At 42.4% G+C, this 26941-nt stretch overlaps 1 protein-coding gene across 3 annotated transcripts in view; it reads left to right on the top strand.

The window, feature by feature from the left end:
• Positions 1-26941, top strand: part of LOC123992728 (replication protein A 70 kDa DNA-binding subunit-like) — a 42122-nt gene that overhangs the window by 3010 nt on the left and 12171 nt on the right. For 2 of the 3 annotated variants that reach the window (XM_046294189.1, XM_046294187.1), the window contains exons 5-13: positions 1397-1485; positions 1644-1715; positions 3404-3533; positions 3795-3897; positions 3980-4048; positions 4342-4534; positions 7075-7211; positions 8733-8881; positions 17617-17749. In XM_046294189.1, coding sequence (XP_046150145.1) covers positions 1397-1485; positions 1644-1715; positions 3404-3533; positions 3795-3897; positions 3980-4048; positions 4342-4534; positions 7075-7211; positions 8733-8881; positions 17617-17749 — 1075 coding nt within the window. The remainder of the gene's footprint in view (positions 1-1396; positions 1486-1643; positions 1716-3403; positions 3534-3794; positions 3898-3979; positions 4049-4341; positions 4535-7074; positions 7212-8732; positions 8882-17616; positions 17750-26941) is intronic. The other variant, XM_046294188.1, reaches the window with a different exon arrangement.

The raw sequence follows: 26941 nt of genomic DNA, 5'->3' as shown, positions 1-26941 counted from the left end.
GGATAGCCTTCCACAAGCTTCCCACAATAAGTTGAGTGAATTTTGGCCCATTCCTCCTGACAGAGCTGGTGTAACTGAGTCAGGTTTCTAGACCTCCTTGCTTGCACATGCTTTTTCAGTTCTTCCCACAGATTTTCTATATGATTGAGGTCAGGGCTTTGTGATGGCCACTCCAATACCTTGACTTTGTTGTCCTTAAGCCATTTTGCAACAACTTTGGAAGTATGCTTGGGGTCATTGTCCATTTGGAAGACCCATTTGTGACCAAGCTTTAACTTCCTCACTGATGTCTTGAGATGTTGCTTCAATATATCCACATAATTCCCCCTCCCCATGATGCCATCTATTTTGTGAAGTGCACCAGTCCCTCCTGCAGCAAAGCACCCCCACAACATGATGCTGCCACCCCTGTGCTTCATGGTTGGGATAGTGTTCTTCAGCTTGCAAGCCTCACCCTTTTTCCTCCAAACATAACGATGGTCATTATGGCCAAACAGTTCTATTTTTGTTTCATCAGACCAGAGGACATTTCTCCAGGAAGTACGTTTTTTGTCCCCATGTACAGTTGCAAACCATAGTCTAATTTTTATGGCAGTTTTGGAGCAGTGGCTGCTTCCTTGCTGAGCGGCCTTTCTCGTTTTACTGTGGATACTTTTGTACCTGTTTTCTCCAGCATCTTCACAAGGTCCTTTGCTGTTGTCCTCGGATTGATTTGCACTTTTCGTACCAAGTACGTTCATCTCTAGGAGACAGAGCGCGTCTCCTTCCTGAGGGGCAGTATGACGGCTGCGTGGTCCCATGGTGTTCATACTTGCGTACTATTGTTTGTACAGATGAACGTGGTACCTTCAGGCGTTTGGTTCACTCTTGGGAGCAATTTACAGACTTGTGGGGGTCTACAATATTTTTTCTGATGTCTTGGCTGATTTCTTTTGATTTTCCCATGATGTCAAGCAAAGAGGCACTGAGTTTGAAGGTAGGCCTCGAAATACATACACAGGTACACCTCCAATTGACTCAAATGATGTCAACTAGCCTATCAGAAGCTTCTAAAGCCATTACATAATTTTCTGGAAATGTATACCCTGTTTAAAGGCACAATCAACTTAGTGTATATAAACCTCTGACCCACTTAAATTGTGATTCAGTGAAATAATCTGTATTTACACAATTGTTGGAAAAGTGACTTGTGTTATGCACAAAATAGATGTCCTAACCGACTTGCCAAAACTATACTTTGTTAACACGAAATTTGTGGAGTGGTTGAAAAACGGGTTTTAATGACTCCAACCTAAGTGTATGTAAACTTCTGACTTCAACTGTATATTTATCAACCATGTGTTTAGTCTTTGGAATGCTATTTACGAAGCAGCTGTTAATCTGTTTTTCTTTTCAGGCGTGTTGTGGTCATACTGGACATGGAGGTGGTGAAGTCTGCTGATGAGGTGGCTGGGAAGATCGGAGAGCCCCAGCCTTACGTGGAAGGTGAGTCTTCAGCCCATACTGCATTTCAAACCATCACCATATCATACGGCTTAGGGGGAGTTGAACAAATGTTTGAATCCAAACATGGATATAGCCTACCATGTTGAATGTGCAGTTTCCTTGAGTTTTGACCTTTCACTTCCTCATCTCCCTTGCAGGTCAGAGTAAAACCCCACAGTCAGACCCCAATCCCTCAGTCCACCCCCTGCAACCCCAGAATGGAATTGATGGTATACAACTCCTGATCACTCACTTTGCTTTTAAAGCTGTCTTTTCACATCATGTACCAGGAGTTGAATTGAGAGGTTGGGTCATTAATGGACCGTTTTCTCAAGATAAATTCCTGATGTTTTGCAGCTATATATATTTATTTAAAATGATTTGGAAGGTTACAAAACATTTCAATATAGGCTATTTTCTTTCAGTTTACAGTAGATGGCAGCATTTATGCAAAATGGACAAATGTTGTTTAAAATCCTCAGATCTACTGAACATATGACCGCTGCTGTTTTTGTCAGAACGCTTAGCTAATTAACATTTGCCTCTTGGGTATATGCAGTCATCTGTAACATTATACTTATCTTACTAAGATGGTAGTTGACCCATGTGATGCTGATAAGCACAAAATATTAGGTCTATATTCTGTCTCTTTGTTGAAAATAAGCCAGTGAAATCGGTCTTAGAGAAATGCTTCTGGTGAACCATCTGTACGTCACACAGGTTATTATTTCCAGTAGTCCAGATGTGCTCGTCAGTCAGACTGTAAATTTGGTTTTGAATTGGATGTGATCTGAGTATACAGTAGTATTGATGGTTTTCAGCTCTTTCGACGGTTCCCTTTTCGTCAGGTAATTAGGTAAGCACTTGGTTATAAATAGTACTGAAATGAAATGGTGATCATGCCATGATGAGATGGTACGTGGTGGGTAGCCTAATTATCAATAATATGCTACTGACATTGATTCCAAAATATACATGTTTTGTTATTCTACTTTAATTTAGCATGTATTTTTACTAATTCTCCCTAAATAGGTCTAAGCGAAAGTGTGCAGGTAATTAAATGAATGCTTAATTCTAAACTCATCTCTTGTGACTGAATAACCATTTCTAATCATTGCACATTACAAGTGTTGGCCCAGTTATTTCATGAAAATATGCAGGGCTAAAGGAAACTTGTCTTAGTGCTAACCTACAGTATCATAAGGCATTTTGTGAACCATGACAGATGAACTCTTAGACTACTGCTTCATGAGCTTATATCATCTTGTGGTCCAGGTCATAGGTATTCATCCCACTAATCTGATGTCAGGGAATTGAAGTAGTCATGGTGGGCTGCATCCTCATCAGCACAGTTATTATTGTTCAGTTGTGTGGCTGTGCTGCTGGATCTGGGGGCTTAATTACTAGAAATGCGGTGGTTGGCAAAGTGGACTCTGAGCTGTAATCCAAAGTGTGAGACGCACACAAATCAAATGTGCAGCTAGCGCTTGTCCGGACAGAGAAACCTCAAAGTCAGGCCTCATGCACCAATTTCCTGTGGGAAGAGCAGCTTTGGTTTGTTATTTCACACTTCTGTCTGCTTTGAGTCTGATATGTGAATCATCATCTCTCTCACAGAAACATCTCATACTCACACAACTTAGTTGGGGGGGGGGTTGTCTCCTCTCCTACTATCCCAAACCTACCGCAATAAATCCACTACTCTTCCTGATTACGTTTTTCTTTGATGCGAGACTACTTTCATGAAGTGAGATAATTACATTGATCAAGGAGTTGTGATCCAAAGAAATTCGATTTTTGAAACTCAGCTCTGATGAATTATAGATGTCTATTCTTTTGAGTTTGCCACTCCATCACTGCTCTCTATATGCACCAATAACGCCTCAGTTCTCTTTTTAATTTCCCTATCTATCATAAGGCTCCATGAACAAAGGTCCCAGCAGAGCGTTTGTGGGGAAGAAGGGCATGCCTCCGTCTGCCATGCCCAGCACTCCTGGGGGATCCTCCAAAGTTGTGCCCATCGCCAGCCTCAACCCCTACCAGTCAAAGTGAGTGTGTTGATACTTTAAAGTAGTGCACTATATAGGGAATAGGGTGCCTTTTGGGATGCAACCTATCACTTTGATGACCATCTCAAACAACATGGTCTCTTGAGTCATTATAATCCTGTTGTACCATACTCTTTAGTCATAACTGAATAATGACGGTCTGATGTGTCTGTGATTTATTCCATAGATAGTTGTTCAAGGTCTTTTCAAGGACTAGATTTCCATCCAACAACTACGTTAACATTGGTTATTTTCTGTCAGGTGGACCATCCGAGCCCGTGTCACCAACAAGAGCGGCATCCGAACCTGGAGCAACTCTCGTGGGGACGGCAAGCTGTTCTCTATGGAGATTGTGGATGAGAGTGTGAGTAAATTCTAACGAAAAGGGTTTCTCGTGTTGGATCGTGTGGAGCTAGTCCGTAGCTGACTGTTGTGTGTTGATGCAGGGAGAGATCAGAGTGACTGCCTTTACCCAGGAGGTGGACAAATTCTACAGCATCATCGAGACTGGCAAGGTGAGAGGAATTGCCTCCTATTAATGATGCTTATACACCATATGTCTGTCACTTGCAGATTTTGGTGAACTGAGTAATCAATCTCAATGTGCTGAATTGGATATAATATGATATAATGATACAAATCGAAGATGAATGATTCCCTCCAAAATGAGTCACACGACAGTAGCTACAGGATCCTCTGCTTCAGATCCTCTGCCAGGCTTTATTTACTGCCTACATCAGTATTCAGCTGAAATGAATCATGTGTCCAGATCTATTTTAGAATTGAACCTTCTTTGATCCATGTCCAGGTGTTCTACATCTCCAAGGGATCCCTGAAGATTGCCAACAAGCAGTACTCATCCCTGAAGAATGACTATGAGATGACCCTGAATGGAGAGTCCACCATCATTCCCTGTGAAGACACCCAGGACGTACCCATGGTGCAGTGCAACTTCGTCTCCATCGCCGACCTGCAGGCCCGAGAAAAGGACACCATTTTGGGTAAGGTGCAGGTGTAGCAAAGGAGGAGCAAAGGGGATGGGTGGTCCAGGCAGGATTGGCGGGGCATGATAACTGTCATTAATAACAGACTTAGCTTTATTATTATTATCCTATCATAGGGATAGCTTCAATAGAGTGGTAGGGCAGCGTAGGGGAGATTGATGCTCTAGGGAGGTTGTGGTAATTCTAAGAGCAGATATAAAAGTCATTAATGACGCTGATGACAGTAATGGCCTGTGGTGCAGATTGACTTTGGGCCCTATGGCAGAGAGGAGGGAGAAAATTGGTAAGATTAGTTAGTAATAAGCTATAGTCTGCATCCCAAATGGCACTCTATTCCCTATATAGTGCACTACTTTTCATCAGGGCCTATATGGCGCCGGTCAAGTGGTGCACTGTGCAGGAAATAGGATGCAATTTGGAACTAATCCTAAATTGTAATGATGGTAATATAATAGACTCCTTGTAGCTTGTCGTCTAGCTGTCTAGTCATTTCTCTTCAGGACCAGCAGGCGTCGGCCCAGCCAACCTCGATGTTGAAGACCTCTTAAGCATGCTTAAATCAGTTGTAACCTAGCAAGGACTGGACGAAAGAGTTAAGATGGCAGAGTATAGGTTGCTCCCAAATGACACCCTGTTCCCTATATAGTGCACTACGTTTGACCAGAGGGCCCTGGTCAAACGTAGTGCACTACACTCTTAACCACTAGGCTAACTGCGGCCCCATGAAAATAAGTATTTAGGACGTAAAGTGATTTTCAGATCAGTTAGTCAGCAGTGTCCGACTGCAAATGAGTAGAATTCCATCTCAAACATGGCCATAGTCTACTGTGCTCATGATGTCACCTGTGTTGAAAATATGTTCAACTATCTATGGACATTTTCACATACAGTGGGGCAAAAAAGTATTTAGTCAGCCACCAATTGTGCAAGTTCTCCCACTTAAAAGATGAGAGGCCTGTAATTTTCATCATAGGTACACTTCAACTATGACAGACAAAATGAGAGAAAAAAATCCTGAAAATTACATTGTAGGATTTTTAATGAATTTATTTGCAAATTGTGGTAGAAAATAAGTATTTGGTCACCTACAAACAAGCAAGATTTCTGGCTCTCACAGGCCTATAACTTCGTCTTTAAGAGCCTTCTCTGTTCTCTACTCGTTACCTGTATTAATGGCACCTGTTTGAACTTGTTATCAGTATAAAAGACACCTGTCCACAAACCTCAAACAGTCACACTCCAAACTCCACTATGGCCAAGACCAAAGAGCTGTCAAAGGACACCACAATTAAAATTGTAGACCTGCACCAGGCTGGGAAGACTGAATCTGCAATAGGTAAGCAGCTTGGTTTGAAGAAATCAACTGTGGGCACAATTATTAGGAAATGGAAGACCAATAAGACCACTGATAATCTCCCTCGATCTGGGGCTCCACGCAAGATCTCACCCCGTGGGGTCAAAATGATCACAAGAACGGTGATCAAAAATCCCAGAACGACACGGGGGGACCTAGTGAATGACCTGCAGAGAGCTGGGACCAAAGTAACAAAGCCTACCATCAGTAACACACTACGCCGCCAGGGACTCAAATCCTGCCCTGCCAGACGTGTCCCCCTGCTTAAGCCAGTACATGTCCAGGCCCGTCTGAAGTTTGCTAGAGAGCATTTGGATGATCCAGAAGAAGATTGGGAGAATATTTTTTTGGTGTAAACTCAACTCGTCATGTTTGGAGGACAAAGAATGCAAAGTTTCATCCAAAGAACACCATACTGTGAAGCATGGGGGTGGAAACATCATGCTTTGGGCCTGTTTTTCTGCAAAGGGACCAGGCCGACTGATCCGTGTAAAGGAAAGAATGAATGGGGCCATGTATCGTGAGATTTTGAGTGAAAACCTCCTTCCATCAGCAAGGGCATTGAAGATGAAACGTGGCTGGGTCTTTCAGCATGACAATGATCCCAAACACACCGCCCGGGGAACGAAGGAGTGGCTTCGTAAGAGGCATTTCAAGGTCCTGGAGTGGCCTAGCCAGTCTCCAGATCTCAACCCCATAGAAAATCTTTGGAGGGAGTTGAAAGTCCGTGTTGCCCAGCAACAGCCCCAAAACATCACTGATCTGGAGGAATGGGCCAAAATACCAGCAACAGTGTGTGAAAACCTTGTGAAAACTTACAGAAAACGTTTGACCTCTGTCATTGCCAACAAAGGGTATATAACAAAGTATTGCGTTTAACTTTTGTTATTGACCAAATACTTATTTTCCACCATAATTTGCAAATAAATTCATTAAAAATCCTACGATGTGATTTTCTGGATATTTTTTTCCCTTCTCATTTTGTTTGTCATAGTTGAAGTGTACCTGATGAAAATTACAGGCCTCATCTTGTTAAGTGGGAGAACATGCACAATTGGTGGCTGACTAAATACTTTTTTGCCCCACTGTACATATTATAAATATTGATCACGTGTCTGGTTCTCCACGGTAATGCTGCTCAGAGTCGACTGTGCTAATGACGTGATTGTGTTTTTTTTTTCAGATGTGATTGGCGTGTGCAAGAGCGTGTCCGACGTGACCCGCCTCAACACCAAGAACAACCGTGAGGTCTCCAAGAGGACACTCAACCTGATGGACCAGTCTGGTAAACTGGTGGAGGTCACCCTGTGGGGAGAGGAGGTGAGGACTGGGGGACAGACACTAGCGCAGCCATAGATGGTCTATATGCGTCTGGACACAATGGGACAGTCCTGCTGGATAAAGAGAGGATGAAAGTCACTTTCTCTCATGCTGGTGACATGCTGTAGCACCTTCATTGTGTGCTGTACACACCTGCATTAAGTTTGTGTCCCTGTGTCTTGTCAGCCAGAGCCCCAGGTAGGGCTACAGTACACCTCTCCTAATTGAAAAAGTGTTGTGAGGCGTGTGCCTCCCGGTGTTTGGAAATGTCTGTTAAGCAGTTTGAAGAGGGAGAGGAGATTTGAGCACTGGGCTCTCTCTGTCTCTCTCTGTGTGTTTTAATAGAAGCTGATGTGGTTGAAGTCACTGAGAATATACCCTGTCACAGTGTGATGAAGGAACCCAACTCCTGCAGTTGATTTTATACGTGGCTCAGTGGGGCAATGCTTAGTTTGCCACAATTCTTTCATTCTGACAAGCTACAGCACACTGTTCCCTCTGTTTGTTCTGCAGATATCCCCTATCCGGGGGCACTGGCAGAGGTACACAACATGTATAGTTTATAAAGAACAATAAGCTTTAATAAATACACAATTGCAAGAATATTTTTTCACTTAATTTTTCTCCCCTGGTGCTGATACACTACATACCCAAACATATGTGAGCACCTGCTTGTCGAACATCTCATTCCAAAATCATGGGCATTAATATGGAGTTGGTCCCCCCTGTGCTGATATAAAAGCCTCCACTCTTCTGGGAAGGCTTTCCACTAGATGTTGGAACATTGCTAGAACATAATGGCCCCAGAACATTTTTCCTCCTCCAAACTTTACAGTTGGCACTATTTATTGGGGCTGGTAGCGTTCTCCTAGTATCCGCCAAATACAGATTAGTCTGTCGGACTGCCAGATGGTGAAGCGTGTGATTCATCACTCCAGAGATTATATTTCCATTACTCCCGAGTTCAATGGCTTTACACCACTCCAGCCGACGCTTGGCATTGGGCATGGTGATCTTAGGCTTGTGTGCAGCTGCTTGGCCATGGAAACCCATTTCATGAAGCTTCTGACGAACAGTTATTGTGCTGACGTTGCTTCCAGAGGCAGTTTGGAACTCAATAGTGAGTGTTGCAAGTGAGGAGAGACTATTTATACGCACTACTCGCTTCAGCACTCGGTGGTTCTGTTCTGTGAGCTTCTGTGGCTTACCACTTCGCGCCTGAGCTGTTGTTGCTCCTAGATGTTTCCGCTTCACAATAACAGCATTTACAGTTGACTGGGGCAGCTCTAGCAGGACTGAAATTTGACGAACTGACTCGTTGGAAAGGTGGCATTGAGCTCTTCAGTACGGCCATTCTACTGCCAATGTTTGTCTATGGAGATTGCATGGCTGTGTGCTCGAGTTTATACACCAGTCAGAAATGGGTGTGGCTGAAATAGCCGACTCCACTAAATTGTGTAGTTTTGCACATAAAGTGTATATCATTGGTATCCTCAGTCAACCTACCTGTTCTATTTGTAGGCAGAGACCTTTGATGGCTCTGGGCAGCCCATCCTGGCCATCAAAGGGGCCAAGCTGTCGGACTATGGGGGCCGATCTCTATCTGCTTCGTTCAGCAGCACCGTCATGGTCAACCCCGACATCCCTGAGGCATACAAGCTGCGGGGCTGGTAAGTGTCTGTCTCATCTCGACCCAAATAGCTTTAGGTTCTAACAGCCTCTGTGACTGTGTTATACAAGAACAACCTGGGTATGTATGGAGCCACTATTGGGTCATATTTTGGTTTTAAAAGACCTGGAACGAATCTCTCACATCCTCTGCTCCACTGTTGAGAGAATTCTAAAGGAATTTGAATGTTAAATATCAGATCCCACAAACCCTGAGAGGGGTGCGTGCTCTGGCTTGTATCATCTAGATTAGCCTACCTCCGTTAGTGAAGATGTGGGGGGGGTTACTTCAATGAAGCTTTACATATGATTGCAAACCATTCTTAAACTGTGGAAAATGCCTTTTTCTACTTATCTGCCCTTCAAAAGAAGCCACAAATGACATGTGCACAAATTTGTTCTTGATTGTGGTGATGGGAGCGTTTGTTTTGATCACATTGACGGGGCAGATCATAAATATTTTTATTTCATATCAATGTCAATAACTAAATTCAAAAGATATTTGGAAGTAACCCTAAAGCCTGTATTTGTAGCCAATCTGTAAATGGCACACCCAACTACCTCATCCCCATATTATCACTTACCCTCTTGCTCTTTTGTACCCCAGTATCTCTACTTGCACATCATCATCTGCACATCTATCACCCCAGTATTAATGCTAAATTGTAATACTTTCGCCTCCATGGCCTATTTATTGCCTTTACCTCTCTACTCTTCCTCATTTGCACACACTGTACATATGTACATATATTTTTCTTTTCTATTGTGTTATTGACTGTACATTTGTTTAACTCTGTTTTTGTCACACTGCTTTGCTTTATCTTGGCCAGGTCGCAGTTGTAAATGAACTTGTTCTCAACTGGCCTACCTGGTTAAATAATGGTCAAATAAAACTATTTTGTAGTGAAACCTAAAGCCTATATTTTATTGGAACAAATATATAGTGAATATAGGTCCAAGTCAAATTTTTTATGTGTTAGTGGTTATTTAGGGAAAGGGGTAGTTGGTAGCACATGCAGTGGTTTAAGATGGCAGACACTATCACAGAGGAACAGGCCCCTCCTGTGTTATCCCTTGAGAACGCCCTATTGGCTGCTCTAGCAAAGCAATAGGAAAACTGTTACTATGACTCATGCATTCATATTTTCTTTGCGTTCTCTTGATAATTCTCATTATTCATTACTTAAATAATGTTATTCACTGTGTACCATATTCCCAAATAAATACTCCGCTTTTCCAATCCCATATCTAGTTGGGAAGCTAGGCAGCAGTTTAGTTAAGTTGATATCAAAGCAGTGTCTTGTCAATGGCCGGCTAGAAGCATAAAATTGGGATCTTGTATTTCAATGGGTAGAAGCAGGGTTGGAAAGGCAGTCGGCTAGATGTGAATGGATGGAGGAGGCACGGTGATCACAGGGATCGGTGTCCCTTCCACGGGATGGTTGAGCTAATGCGATTAGCATCAGGTTGTAAGTAACAAGAGAATTTCCTAGGACATAGACATATCTGATAATGGCAGAAAGCTTACATTCTTGTTAATCGAACTGCACTGTTTTAAAGTAGCTATTACAGTGAAAGAATACCATGCTATTGTTTAAGGAGAGTGCACAGTTATGAACATAAGTTATTAAGGGACAGCCATTGCTCCTATTTAACCGTCAGCTCAGCTCTCTGGCACCATGATTGATCTGTCCCTCCTCCTTCAACATCCTCTTCTCCCACTCCACTCTGACAACAGACCATGTCTGGCCCCCAGTCAGACAATTGAAGGAAAAATGTCTCAAAAGTGGAGATTCAATCGATTCTCACCCAAGGTGCTATTTTATTTACCTTCCAACAGCAACACCGGCCACACACTCCCCAGGGAAATAAGATGAAAGAAGGCTGAGGAATGAAATTGAAGGAGACCCAATAACAATTTCAATTTATATTTTGGCACGTCCTGTGCGTCTTGACATGCTCAAATTCCACTTCCCTGTGCCTTAGAAAAAAAGGTTGGGCCGCTGTAATTATTTTTGAGCGGATCAGAAGCCTTGATCTGCATAATGAGAGCAGTGAAATGTGACTACATAGCGGGAGGGAGAGAGGGGTGGCAAGTCAACAAAATATGCTCATATCTGCCACTTTATTGGGTGTCTGGGTTGTGGTGATTTGTGATTACAGCTTTATCTCTCCCTCACAACTACCCTTTGAAAGGTTGTTGTCAAAGTCACTGGATCTGGCGTTTCTTGGAAACGGTTTTGGTATTATTAGTTTTTTTCAGTATGATAAACACCCTGTCCTATAAACATTTAATGGACTGAGCTATAGAGAATTGTTACTAGATGGGTATTTGAATGATATTTGGCCATTTCAGAGGTCATTCCCCAAACATAATGTGGTATTACATGCTTCCTATTCAAGATAATTCTCTACCATTTGTCTAAGTGGAAACCATTTAGCTTGTTTACCAATATGGCAGTGGATGTAGTGGAGCGTCTTTGCAAGAATCTCCCATGTTTCCGCCTGCTCACTTCAACAACGCAGGTGTTCCACTTCCTGCCCTCTGAGCTGTGTGAGCTTTCTTCATTTTCTCTGATGTCTCAAATGTCACTCTATTACCTACAGTGGGGCAAAAAAGTTTAGTCAGCCACCAATTGTGCAAGTTCTCCCACTTAAAAAGATGAGAGGCCTGTAATTTTCATCATAGGTACACTTCAACTATGACAGACAAAATGAGAGAACAAATCCAGAAAATCACATTGTAGGATTTTTTTATGCATTTATTTGCAAATTATGGTGGAAAATAAGTATTTGGTCACCTACAAACAAGCAAGATTTCTGGCTCTCACAGACCTGTAACTACTTCTTTAAGAGGCACAATTGGTGGCTGACTAAATACTTTTTTTGCCCCACTGTATATAGTGTACTACTTTTGATCAGAACATGTAGTAGTGTACTACAAAGGTAATAGGGTTTCATTTGGGACGCAGACACGCCAGTCACTTGTCACATGGACAGCCAGCGATAACGAACCTAAGTGTTTTGTTTTCCAGTGCAACGCCTAGCTGCTATGGGATGATGCATGTCCTCAAGGACGAGTGGGCTCCTGTTGGTTTGCAGGCATCCATCAGTTAGGCCCGGTGAACAGTTCAGAGGATGTTGATATGAGTTCTGACCTCAGCCATTAGTCTCTGACTAATGGCAGTGACCCAACCCGAACATGAGACTACATGATATATTATACTGAACAAAAAAATATATGCAACATGTAAAGTGTTGGTCCCATCTTTAATGATCTGAAATAAACGATCCCCAACATTTTCACACAGCTTATTTTGCTCAAATTATGTGCACAACTTTGTTTACATCCCTGTTAGTGAGCATTTCTCCTTTGCCAAGATCTATCCCGCTGACAGGTGTGGTATATGAAGAAGCTGATTAAACAGCATGATTATTACACAAGTGCACCTTGTCCTGGGGACTATAAAAGGCCACTCTAAAATGTGCAGTTTTGTCACAACACAATGCCACAGATGTCTCAAGTTTTGAGGGAGTGTGAAATTGGCATGTTGACTACAGGAATGTCCATCAGAGCTGTTGCCAGAGAATTGAAAATAAGCTGCCTTCAACATCGTTTTAGAGAATTTTGCAGTACATCCAACCGGCCTCAACCACGCCAGCCCAAGACATCCACATCCGGCTTCATCACCTGCGGGATCTTCTGAGGGGGGGTCTAATAAAGCCCTTGTGTGAGGAAAAACTCAATCTGATTGGTTGGGCCTGGCTCTCAAGTGGGTGGCTCTTAGCCCACCCATGGCTGCACCCCTGCCCAGTCATATGAACAATAGATTAGGACCTATTTCATTTCTTTAAATTGATTTCCTTCTATGAACTGTAACTGTAAAATTGTTGCATTTTTATTTTTCTGTTCAGTGTATGTCAATTGATCTAAAGTATTATATTTTACTTTACTTTTTTATACCCTAGGAAGAGTTAGCTACCGCAAGTCTGCTGTGCCTGCACCAAAACTCCTGTATTTTTCCTTCATAGTTTGTGCATCTTCTTTTTAAATAGTGAGCCAACATGTTTTCAGCACTTTTATTTTGCTGACTGATCAAAACTAATTTTATCATACTGTCTTGTCTCTCTGCAGCAGACATATAATGAGCAATATATTTGAGACTTCAAATCGCAGTGTTGTATCGAATCGTGAGAATCGCAATACATATCCCTGGCAATTCCCAGCCCTACATGATGGTTTGCTGTGTAAGGATGGAATAGACTCTCAAATATGAAGTTAAATGTTGTATTGAGAACCATGTATTTTTGCTTTCCAAGTAGTACGGAGCAATATGTTGACTAAAACTAGGTTAGTAGTGAATGATTTAGTGATTTTAGGCCTAGCACATCAGTGCTTGTTGAATACTTTCAGTATTCTGGGAGAGAAGGATGTTGATCATCAGTGAGCCATGCTTTCAGCAGTTTGCATCCCAAATTTCTCCCTGTTTCATATATAGTGGATTCAGGTTTCAATTTATTTGGGGTGCTTCAGATCTGTCCACAAATGAAGAGGCCTTTTTTATGTGAACATTTTCATCTTGCAAGCATTGAAAACCCAGCGCTTTTTACAACTGAAGAACAAAGGCAAACTCTGAACCTTTTGTCAGAGCCAAGCTCTTGAAAACATTATTTTGCGAAGTGTAGGTGTCTTAATTTGATCATTTTTGCTGCAAACTGTATCTGTATCTTATCTATCCCACCCTGGGTAAGATGTTGACTGAAACCCATGCAGTGGATCAGTGGTTCTGCTCAGCCTATAACTGCCACTCTCCCTTTTTTAATGTCAGACTAATTCATCTTATAGAGAGAAACTGTTTTAATTTCCCCAAACAAGAATGCCACACTACGCAGCAATTATCTTGAGCCTTGATTTGGTTCTGAGCTCCATAATTTTATATATAAATATATATTAGATTCCCTTGTCTTTGAAATAGACTTTACAGATTGCCATGAAATCTGTGTTATTTTTGGGGGAGAATTGGGAAGATGAACTATTGTGCATGAAAGAAATGTCTTTATAAACAGCATCGAATGTGATTCCTGTGGTGCTCCAGTAATTTAGGGCACTGTCTTAGCCCCACTCTATTGCATAATTTAAATGCTTAAAGATTAATTTAGCTAGATTAATTAGTGTTCCTTACTCAACTGGTGCTGTTTTTTCCTCGGCTTTTTGCAACTTTGGTGCATGCTCATTTAGTGCCCTCATTATTTAGGCATTTAAATGATTCATAACGATAATTTTATTTACCTTATCATAAACCACATCTACTTAATTATAGCTTAGTCTAGTCAATTACCCTGCTCTTCCCCAGTATCAAGTAACACTCTGAAAATGCCTTGACTGCTCAGTTGCTATTTGGGAGGATTTAGATAAAAATAAAAATAAAATCTAATTTGTTTCATAAGCAGACGTGAAATGTTTCCCTACTGAGCCATCCGGTGCATACCGTAGCAGCCTTTGTCCATTAGATGGCATCACAGGCTACACAGACACATCTAGAGTGGCTCCTTCTCTCCTCTCCCCCTTCCCTCTCTTCTCTCCCCTAGTTGTCTGGACAACTTTCTCTGTCTGTCACTCCATCTTGTCATTCTTCCTCTTGTTCCTTTCGTCTTGTTGTCCTATTGCCATTGCTCACTTAGTGATACTTGGCTACTCTCACTCTTTCTGTTCTGTGTTTTCCTGCAGTCACTGAGTCATCTGATCTCCCTTACACACTACAGACAGACAGGATGTGTCCCAAATGGCACCTTATTCCTTTTATAGTGCACTACTTTTGACTGGAGTCCTATGGGTCATGGTCAAAAGTAGTGCACTATATAGGGAAATGGGTGCCATTTGGGATGTGGAAATCCTGCTACCCACTAGTAGAGCTGCTCAGCTCACAGCAAAAATATATTTGTCCTTTTCATCAATTAATAAAATAGCATCAACTTTTTGAGTGCGGACCCTCTACTAATGAAACAGCGCACCAGTTAGTGATATCAAGAACCTTTTGATTGCCCTCATCTGCTCACACACTAGAAGTGTGCTGTTGCTGTTCAGTCGTTCTGCCTAGCTTGTGCTCAGTGCTCCAACATAACGATTCACATGTTTTATTTTAAACAAGTAGTTTAACTCTGTGGCTATGCTACTTGGTCTCTCTTTTTCTCTTGTTGTCATTAGTTTGTCCCAGCATTGCAGTGGTGTAAAAATACTTTAAAGTACTACTTAAGTAGTTTTTTGTGTTATCTGTACTTTACTGTTTATATTTTTGACATATTTTACTTCTACATTCCTAAAGAAAATAATACATTTTACATTTTTTTACATCCATACATTTTACCTGACACCCAAAAGTACATTTTGAATGCCTAGCAGGACAGGATGCCCCTGGCTAGCCATACATAAAAAAATGGTGCCGTCGGCTTGCTTAAAAGAAGGAATTTGAAATTATTTATACTTAAGTATATTTCAGCAATTACTTTTGATACTTTAAGTATATTTAGAACCAAGTACTTTTAGACTTTTACTCAAGTAGTGTTTTACTGGGTGACTTACCTTAATAGAAAGTCACTCAAATAAAAGTGTATATATACTTTTCCTCAAGTATGACAATTGTGTACTTTTTTGCACCACTGCAGCTTAGTTCCCTCCTGGTGAAAGCTTAATCTCTCCTTTTTGTGAAATGAAAAACAGTCTTGTGATTCAGACCATTTGTTATGTTGGAATAGAATACATGGTCATATTTACAACCCTGTTCCCATTGGTAATTACCTCCATGTACTGCGTCATTCAACTTCACAACTACGGAGAGTGAATGCTTGAGCAGACCTCATGGATAACTAATCATACCTGCTGTATGTTTTCCGCCAGTCAGAGACACGTCATGAGAGCCATAGCTGGAGACAGGGAAGGAACCGTGCTTCCAGAAGGGTTCCTGTCATTCATAGCTTCTCCTTCCCTCTGTCACATGCTCTATGTCATGTCTCCCTGCTGTCCTGTCCTTGGCCGTATGGCTCGTTGTGACGGGGTGCCATGCTATGCACATGAATCTTTTCTTCTTCTTGTTGTCGTCTCTCTTCGTTGGTTAGTCTCACTTCATCCACTCTCTGCGCATCTCCCTGCCTGCCTGTCGGTCCACTGTTGTACATCTTCTGTCAGCTCCAATTTGTCCTGATTTTAGTTTCCATCAAACCCACTGACTTACTATATATACCCTGCCTGTTGTAGCGGTTTCCTACAGAACAATCTTCTGTTTGTCTTCCTTTACAGTCTGCGTTACATAGTCTCCTGGGTACCTTGCTTAGCATTTTGTTCATTATTTGTTACTCTGTCAAAAATAACATCTTGAAATCAATCAGATATACGTTAATGATCATCAGCTTACCTACCAGGAGTTTGGATTAGAAAACGCCATAAATGTTTAATTCCTTTCATTCTGTTAAAGCCTATTTCTCTTGGTGAAACACCAGCAGCTTCATGAAAGGAGTTGTTGTTAATCAGAAACAAGTATTTTCAGGTGGATTTCAGAACTAGGTTGATGTTGTTTTTAATGCATCAACAGCCAGGTGTCAGGCCCCCTATCAGTACGAACACCAGTAGAATTATAACAAAGCAGGAATGGTAGTACAGAGATGAGGGAATAGGTGCCACAGGAAAGAATTGCACACATTTTTTGGTGGTTGGGTGGGAGAGGAAATTGGCAGAGGCCATAGTGGCCGGGCCACATGCTTTGCAGGCCATTAATGGGGATATTTTCAATTAGTCATGCTTCCAAGTGCAAGTCCCGCTCACTGTATTTACAGCCCCTGTCCCCTCACCCCCCACAGCGCTACACAATACCTCCTAGCAATAGATTACTCAGCTCTATTGATCTCTTGCACAATTCCAACCTGAGTGTTTCTTTATTTTTTCCCTTTCCCCTGCTCTCCTCCCCCTATTCTCCATCCCTCTCTTCTCTCTCCTTCTCCCTTGTATTGTGTGAATCACCTGGAGGTAACGCTGAGTGAAAATTGGTTTCTGATTCCCCCATCACTGCTGTTGATTCATTTCACAGCCACTCTCTCTGCCACTCAGCATGGTTTGCCCTCAGCACGGACTATTTTTGCGTCCCAAATGGCACCATATTCCTTATTTAGTGCACTATATAGGGAATAGGGTGCCCTTTTTAGGATGCAACCTAGCTCAGCTTTGTCAAACAGGCATGGCTATGTTGGCCAGGATGTGTTTTGTTAAAATAGTACTAGACAACAGACAATTCACTAGGCTACAAGACGGTGGTCTACTAGGCACTAGGCTACAAGACGGTGGTCTACGAGGCACTAGGCTACGAGACGGGGGTCTACGAGGCACTAGGCTACGAGACGGGGGTCTACGAGGCACTAGGCTACGAGACGGGGGTCTACGAGGCACTAGGCTACGAGACTGTGGTCTACGAGGCACTAGGCTACGAGACTGGTCTACGAGGCACTAGGCTACGAGACTGGTCTACGAGGCACTAGGCTACGAGACGGTGGTCTACGAGGCTACAAGACGGTGGCCTACGAGGCTACAAGACGGTGGCCTACGAGGCTACAAGACGGTGGCCTACGAGGCTACAAGACGGTGGCCTATGAGGCACCTCTATGTATTACACTTTTCTATTGAGATTGATGGGGTTGTTTCTGCAGTGACATGTTGACTAAAGGTGTGTGTGTTTTAACTGTGTCCATCCAGGTATGACAAGGAGGGCCACTCTATGGCTGGCGAGTCTCTGACGGAGGCGAGGACAGGTGGAGGAGGAGGAGGGAACACCAACTGGAAGACCCTGGCTGACATCAAGACGGAGCACCTTGGACACGGAGACAAGGTTTTTTGCGCACGCACACACCAGCACACGCTCACACTAACATACTTTGTTGTAGACAAACATGTAAATCAGTCTAAAATGTCTTTTTTTCTTGACTTGATTCAAAGCAAGAATATTCAAGGACAAACTGAAAGACTGAAAACTGAAAGACAATATCGATTACAAGCGATACCTTCTTTGAAGGTGGGAACTAGACCAACCTGCATTGTGGATCCAACACACAGCAGCATCTCTATCTCAGTCACCATGAAACACTGGAACCTTGTCACTTCATCCTGTCTTTCCAAGGATTCTCTTTTCTTGGTTAGCAGTCATGATAAGTCTTTAATCAGAGCGATTCATTAAAGGACTGTGCTACTGGATCGCAAGCTTATTTTTAAAGCAGAATGCTATATTGTTTCTGTCCAAAATGTGACCCTATTCCTTACATAGTGCACTACTTTTGGCCAGGGCCCAATGGCACGCTATTCCCTATGGGACCTGATCAAAAGTAGTGCATTATATAGGGAATAGGGTGCCATTTGGGATGCACACTACAATATTCTGATGATCTCCCTCTCGTTATTCACCAACATAGGTGTCCTCTGCTGCCCTCTCCCTACCTAGGTATGTGCTTTGTGACGTCACATTTATCTCCCATATTGATTGTGAAGATAAGAGTGGCTCCATTCATTAATCTTGATAATGAAGTGATTGCTCTCATATGAGTCCAGTAAAATATGTGCTTGAAATTTCAGCTTCTTATTTTCATTTTATGAGAAGGGTGGAAAGGTGTATAATTCATCTAAGGTTATGAAAACTGATATGTTTAATATTTGTAATATAAAACTATATTATTTAATCTTGGGCCTTGGTTATTAACCTCCGTTTTGGGATAAGGGATGAGAGGATTTTAATTAGGTTTATTTGACTGACTTTGTGTGAGGAGTTCTCTGGTTAGAAGGGCACTGGGAGAGAGGGGGGGATCGACAGGGAGGGGGGGGGGTGGTACAAAAGCTCAGGATTGACTGGGAGAGATGGAGAATCCAAATCAAATTGTATTTGTCACATGCGCCTAATACAGCAGGTGTAGACCTTACTGTGAAATGCTTACTTACAAGCCCTTAACCAACAGTGTAGACCTTACTGTGAAATGCTTACTTACAAGCCCTTAACCAACAGTGTAGACCTTACTGTGAAATGCTTACTTACAAGCCCTTAACCAACAGTGTAGACCTTACTGTGAAATGCTTACTTACAAGCCCTTAACCAACAGTGTAGACCTTACTGTGAAATGCTTACTTACAAGCCCTTAACCAACAGTGTAGACCTTACTGTGAAATGCTTACTTACAAGCCCTTAACCAACAGTGTAGACCTTACTGTGAAATGCTTACTTACAAGCCCTTAACCAACAGTGTAGACCTTACTGTGAAATGCTTACTTACAAGCCCTTAACCAACAGTGTAGACCTTACTGTGAAATGCTTACTTACAAGCCCTTAACCAACAGTGTAGACCTTACTGTGAAATGCTTACTTACAAGCTCTTAACCAACAGTGTAGACCTTACTGTGAAATGCTTACTTACAAGCCCTTAACCAACAGTGTAGACCTTACTGTGAAATGCTTACTTACAAGCCCTTAACCAACAGTGTAGACCTTACTGTGAAATGCTTACTTACAAGCCCTTAACCAACAGTGTAGACCTTACTGTGAAATGCTTACTTACAAGCCCTTAACCAACAGTGTAGACCTTACTGTGAAATGCTTACTTACAAGCCCTTAACCAACGGTGTAGACCTTACTGTGAAATGCTTACTTACAAGCCCTTAACCAACGGTGTAGACCTTACTGTGAAATGCTTACTTACAAGCCCTTAACCAACAATGTAGACCTTACTGTGAAATGCTTACTTACAAGCCCTTAACCAACAGTGTAGACCTTACTGTGAAATGCTTACTTACAAGCCCTTAACCAACAGTGTAGACCAGGGGTGTCAAACTCAAATACCCAGTGGGCCAAAATGTAAAACCTGAACAAAGTCACGGGCCAACATTGAACAAATTAACCTTTTAATATGGACCCAAACAAGTTTTGCTTTAACATTGAATATGGAACAAGCATCGCTTATTACCATACAATATATAATTTAATAGTGGAGACATGCAAAATAGAATTTCAAATGAAAAAACACATCAATGGCATTCATTTATTAAATAAATAAAATGTAAATAAAAATTGTATGCCTCTTTTCTATTTGCAGCCTTCTGATTTAAATACCAAAATAAACTTTTTCCACTGGCTAATAATTTTACAAATAAAATGATAATAAATCAATCAACCATTCAAGCCCATGCCTTGTAGCAAGAAAAAGTGCATAAAGAAAACGTTAATTATTGCACACTGGTCTAATCTGATGTGCCCAAGCCAGATACCTGGCATCTCTTCTTGGATGCTAGTTCATCAATGTCTGGGCTCAAGCTCTGAGCTGAAGAAATCCTCAGTATCGAGCGAAGATGTTCATCAGTCAGACGTCTCCTGTGAGTTGTTTTGGTCATCTTCATCGAGGAGAAAAGTTGCTCGCATAGATAAGTGCTGCCGAACATGGAGAGCATCTGAGCAACTTGGGTGCAGAGCTGAGGCATTGTGTCAGGGATGAGCCGTGGAAACTGTGCGGCGCCCACAGCATCATACTTTGACTTCAGCGTGTCGTTGCACTGGAGTTCAATCAGCTCCATTTGGATGTTGGTTGGTGCATTTTCCACATCAACTGCGAAGGGATTACTAAGCAGTTCAAACTTGCATTTCTGGGCATCGAAGTCGGCAAATCGCCGGCTAAACTCAGCGGCGAGAACACTTGAGTTTTTCAGCAAACTGCGCATGGGAACACGGCGGTAGACATCTGCGCTTTTATGGATTGGCAGCAGGGAAAATGGCAAGGGTTTCCTTGCAGCATCTGATTCTCCCACAGGCACAGTTTAGTTTTGAAGGCCCTCACTGCAGCGTACATGTCTGTGATGATGCGCCCCCGCCCCTGAAGCTGCAGGTTCAGCGCATCGAGATGGCTCGAGATGTCACAGAGAAAGGCCAGCTCACACAGGAACTTTTGCTCCCGGAGCTCTGCTGTATCCTTCCCTTTGGTTTCCAGGAATTGACATATTTCCTCACACAGCTCGAAACATCTGTTCAGTACTTTTCCTCTGCTTAGCCATCTCACCTCTGTGTGATACGGCACGTCTGCGTATTCCGAACCACACTCCTCCAGAAAAGATTTAAACTGGCGGTGATTTAGACCTTTGGCTCTTATAAAGTTAACTACCTGTGTTACTGTGGTCATAACATGTTCCATCTTTAGGGCTTTGGCACACAGTGCTTCCTGATGTATGATGCAGTGGTAAACAGTTAGCTCACCTGCACAGTTCTCTTCCCGCATCTTCTCCCGAACCATGCCCACAAGTCCACTCTTTTTACCGCACATCGCTGGCGCACCATCTGTCGTTAATCCAACGAGTTTATCCCACGGCAGCTTTATTTCAGTTACACATTTGGAAACCTCAAAGATTTCCTTTCCTGTGGTTGTGCCATGCATTGATTTGAATCCTAATAGCTCCTCCGTAACACACAGATTTGAGTCCACTCCACGGATGAAGACTGACAGCTGAGCAGTATCAGATGCGTCGCAGCTCTCATCCACAGCGAGGGAGAACGCAACAAAATCTTTTCCCTTTTCCATCAGCTGGTCATACAGATTGGTGGCAAGATCACATGTGCGATCAGCTACTGTGTTCCTGCTCAGGCTCACGTTTGAAAATGCTTGTTTTTTCTCTGGGCATACGAGGTCACAAACCTTCATCATGCACTTTTTCATGAACTCTCCCTCATTAAAGGGCCGGGCTGATTTTGCGATCTCTGCTGCCACTATATAACTATCCTTTACAGCAGCCTCGCTTTGTGATGTGGCTTTTTTAAACATATTCTGTTGTGAAACCAAACTTCTTTTCATCTCCTCTACTTTCTGGCTCCTTTGAGTCATGTCCAGGTCCTTGTATTTGTCATGGTGTTTCGTTTCATAGTGTCGTCTAATGTTGTACTCCTTACTTACAGCCACATTGACTCCACAAACAAGACAAACAGGTTTGTCTTTTACATATGTAAACAGATATTCTGCCTCCCACTTGTCCAGAAAGCTCCTGTTTTCTGCCTTTCTTTTCTCCATTTTTGGGAAGGGTTAGCTCGCTGACAGTTGTAGCCTCTATGTTGCTATGACTACTGTCAGAGGAGAGAGCGTTTCTGGGTCCTGTCCTGATTGGCGCGCGAAAACAGCAGAGCATTATGGGATTTGTAGTATTAGTGGTGAATGCGCTGTATAATACCGGCGGGCCAGCTCTAGTAGTAATTTGGTATTGTCTCGCGGGCCAAATATAATTACCCAGCGGACCAAATTTGGCCCACGGGCCAGAGTTTGACACCCATGGTGTAGACCTTACTGTGAAATGCTTACTTACAAGCCCTTAATCAACAGTGTAGACCTTACTGTGAAATGCTTACTTACAAGCCCTTAACCAACAGTGTAGACCTTACAGTGAAATGCTTACTTACAAGCCCTTAACCAACAGTGTAGACCTTACTGTGAAATGCTTATTTACAAGCCCTTAACCAACAGTGTAGACCTTACTGTGAAATGCTTACTTACAAGCCCTTAACCAACAGTGTAGACCTTACAGTGAAATGCTTACTTACAAGCCCTTAACCAACAGTGTAGACCTTACTGTGAAATGCTTACTTACAAGCCCTTAACCAACAATGCCATTCAAGAAATAGTTAAGAGTATTTACTAAATAAACAAAAGTTGATTTAAAAATAAATAATAATAACAGTAACAAGGCTATATACAGGGGGTACCGAGTCAATGTGTGGAGGTACAGGTTAGTCTAGGTCATTTGTACATGTTGAGTTGAAGTTGGAAGTTGGAACATACACTTATGTTGGAGTCATTAAAAATAGTTTTTAAACCACTCCACAAATTTCTTAACAAACTAATTTATTTCACCTTTATTTAACCAAGGTAGACAAGTTGAGAACAAGTTCTCATTTACAATTGCGACCTGACCAAGATAAAGCAAAGCAGTTCGACACATACAAGAACACATGGAGTAAAACAAACAGTCAATAATACAGTAGAAAAATAAGTCTATATACAATGTGAGCAAATGAAGTGAGATAAGGGAGGTAAAGGCAAAAAAAGACTGGTGGTGAAGTAGAACACTGGAATGGTAGATTTGCAGTGAAAGAATGTGCAAAGTAGAAATATAAATAATGGGGTGCAAACAAGCTAAATAAATATGGTAAGGGAAGAGGTAGTTGTTTGGGCTAAATTATAGATGGACTATGTACAGATGCAGTAATCTGTGAGCTGTTCTGACAGCTGGTGCTTAAAGCTAGTGAGGGAGATAAGTGTATCCAGTTCAGAGACTATAGTTTTGGCAAGTCAGTGAGGACCTCTACTTTGGATGGCACAAGTAATTTTTAACAATTGTTTACAGACAGATTATTTCACTTATAATTCACTGTATCACAATTCCAATGGGTCAGAAGTTTACATACACTAAGTGCCTTTTAAACAGCTTGGAAAATGCCAGAAAATGATGTAATGGCTTTAGAAGCTTCTGATAGGCTGACATAATTTGAGTCAATTGGAGGTGTACTTGTGGATGTATTTCAAGGCCTACCTTCAAACTCAGTGCCTCTCAGAAAAGAAATTGACCTCCATCCAAGTCTGGTTCATCCTTGGGAGCAATTTCCAAACGCCTGAAGGTTCCGCGTTCATCTGTACAAACAATAGGACGCAAGTATAATCACCATGAGACCACGCAGCCGTCCTACTGCTCAGGAAGGAGACACGTTCTGTCTCCTGGAGATGAACGTACTTTGGTGTGAAAAGTGCAAATCAATCCCAGAACAACAGCAAAGGACCCTGTGAATATGCTGGAGGAAACGGGTACAAAAGTATCTATATCCACAGTAAAACGAGTCCTATATTGACATAACCTGAAAGGCCGCTCAGAAAGGAAGAGGCCACTGCTCCAAAACAGCCATAAAAAAGCCAGATTACGATTTGCAGCTGCACATGGGGACAAAGACCCTGCCCTCCTCTCCCCTTTTCTCAGTCTTCATGCTGATGGCGGGGATTTGGGCCTTGTCTCGACAAAGCATCCTTCATGTCGGACTCATTAAAAAAAAGTTGTCTAGTTCGAGGTGAGTAATCGCTGTTCTGATGTCCAGAAGCTCTTTTTGTTCATTAGAGACAGTAGCAGCAACATTATGTACAAAATTAGTTGTGAACAATGCGAAAAAAAACTAACAAAATAGCAGCCATCCCCTCCGGTGCCATTATACTAGGAGATGGGGACAATAGTAGAAAAGCTCAGGCTTGACTAACAGACACAGGTGGACTCAGGTCATGTGAAGGAGTGAGGTGTTGGAGAATGGGTAGAGGATTTTGGGGTATAGACAGGCTTGGGTCAAAGAGCATGTGAGAAAATGTCCTACCGTAGCAAAAGGAGGGGGAAATGGGGCATGTTCCAAATATATAGGCCTAGATAAATAATAGAAGAGCAACACTTGACTGGAAACCTATTTGTGGCTAAACCCCTACCTGTTTGTGTGTATGGAGGATGCTGGGGCATTGCTGTGGTGATTGGCTCAGTGGCTGGCTGGGCTCTAGTCCTGGTTCAGCTGCTCTCTCATCTACTCTGCAGTTCTCCAGGGCCTGGTGTCACCAAGCCTCAGTATAGCACTCTTAATGTACTTTCTTGAATCCTGACACTCCTCACATTGTAGTGTATGGACACTATATAGGCTAACCAGTTACTTGACACTCCCCTCACATTGTAGACCTTGTAGGTTACATGCACACATTAATGACATTTTTGTGGATTAATATAATAGTTTAAAACATTTACATGCTTTGGAAGGGGAAAAAACGATTTCCCTAAAATCACATGGACACATCTGAAATCAGGCTACCTGATAGATAATTCAGAAACATGGACACATCTGAAATCAGGCTACCTGATCGATAGATAATTCAGAAACATGGACACATCTGAAATCAGGCTACCTGATAGATAGATAATTCAGAAACATGGACACATCTGAAATCAGGCTACCTGATAGATAATTCAGAAACATGGACACATCTGAAATCAGGCTACCTGATAGATAATTCAGAAACATGGACACATCTGAAATCAGGCTACCTGATAGATAATTCAGAAACATGGACACATCTGAAATCAGGCTACCTGATAGATAATTCAGAAACATGGACACATCTGAAATCAGGCTACCTGATAGATAATTCAGAAAATCGCCAATCAAAAGAGACGTTCTACCACCATGTTATTTTGGCAAATCCTTTTTTGTTCTGGTTTCGGCATATACATTTAGATGTGTGAACTTTTTTTAAGATGTTTACTTTGAGTTTTTCTGAACTCACTTCTCTGGCTCATAAGAGGGAGGCTACCGGTGCTGACACATACGCAGACCTATTGTTTAACCTTTATTTAACCAGTCAAGTATAGTTAAGAACAAATTCTTATTTACAATGACTGCCAAGGAGCAGTGGGTTAACTGCCTTGTTCAGGGGCAGAACAACAGATGTTTTACCTTGTCAGTTCGGGGATTCGAACTAGCAACCTTTCGGTTACTGGCCCAACGCTCTAACCACCACTGGAACACTGATTAAGCTGTTTACATGACCAAATAATTTGAAAGATTGCTCAGAAAACCAGGTGTTTAAATCACCTTATGCTAACTTCCAGTTTGGCCTTTCGCCAATGTTTTTTAAACGAGCATAATAAAGTGCACGTAAACGTTGTCACTATCTCATTGTAGAGTAGGCAGTTGGCACTATATAGGCTATCCAGTATGAGCATTGCTGATTCACTAGTTCCTTTGCCCTTCACCAGAGTCCTCCACACTATCCATTAGCCCCCTGTTGGGTTAAGGAGCTTTCTCCTGGCATTAGGCTGTGGTGTGAGGGGAGAGGTGTGACCCAAGGCTCTAGTTCAGCCTGTAGTGTCTGTGTGTGATGAAGGCTGGGGTTGACAGAGAAGCTGACTCGAGCTCAGTCTGTCCTACTCGTACTGTTCCTGCTCAGCCCGTAGAGACTCTGAGACACGAGGTCACAAGGTCGGCCCTCTCAAAGCCCTCCGCAAGTCAGCGGCAATTAATTGTCCCTGTCACACAGTCTCTGTCAAAACCCCCAATTTCCACAACACCGACTTGCCCTGTCGACAGCGAATGGCTAACCCCGTCCACATTCCGCTCCTTCCCGGTGGCTTGACACTGCCTGCGTTTGTAAAGCCTTGTGACAGAGACAGGAGAAAAATGTCTTCAGTAGTCTCTTCTCTCTCCCTGTGGTGAGTGACATGGTAATTGCGGATAACTTGGTTAATTAGTGCTCTTTGGGGAAGCTGCGGTGTGGGAAGGAAAATATGAGGTGTTTTAAAGGTAGATTCAATGCTTTGAAAAGGGAGAGATTTTTCTCATTTGTCCACTGTCATTGATTATTCCCCAAGTGTTTTTGTGGTCTGAAGTGACATAAAATATAAATTGTCCCTCTGTGCAAATTAATTGTGGCTGAATTCCTTAGGCATATTGACAGTGGCCAGCAGTCAGCCTATGGGGAGAGAGAAATCAATTACGACCAATGTGGCAGAAACGTTCCCTTTCAGTTTTTCCTATTTATTTCCTTTGAAAAATGGAGGTTAAGACTTTGCCTGGGGCCTCCATCTAGATTGTGAACTATAGAGAGAAAGAAAGAACCTCTTGCATGTGGAATTCTCAATGAAGTGCACCAGGCAGAAATGTCCTGTTTCCTGTCCCCTGCTTTCCTTTCTGTACGCCAGGCAAGGTTCCCCTCCATGAATATGAATCAGGACGTCCAGGCTATTACAATCCCCTGTTGTAATCCTACTGTAGGTCATTATTGTATAAGGGAGTGTTATAGGTTTTTAAAAGAGCACACCCTGTTTTGTCCTCTGGGTGAATCCTAATGACTGACTTATGAAGATGCTTGGCCTCAGAGGTTTTCCTGTGTGCGTTTCCATAATGAGGTATTACTGTGTGGTGTTGCCTATAGGCCCTGGTTGAAATGAGTGTACTACATAGGGAGTAGGGCGCTGTTTGGGATGTAGACGGTGTTAAGAC

Source organism: Oncorhynchus gorbuscha, linkage group LG13 (assembly GCF_021184085.1).
Source record: "Oncorhynchus gorbuscha isolate QuinsamMale2020 ecotype Even-year linkage group LG13, OgorEven_v1.0, whole genome shotgun sequence".
In the NCBI taxonomy this organism is placed as follows: Eukaryota; Metazoa; Chordata; class Actinopteri; order Salmoniformes; family Salmonidae; genus Oncorhynchus; species Oncorhynchus gorbuscha.
This window is presented reverse-complemented; position numbering and strand designations above follow the sequence as displayed.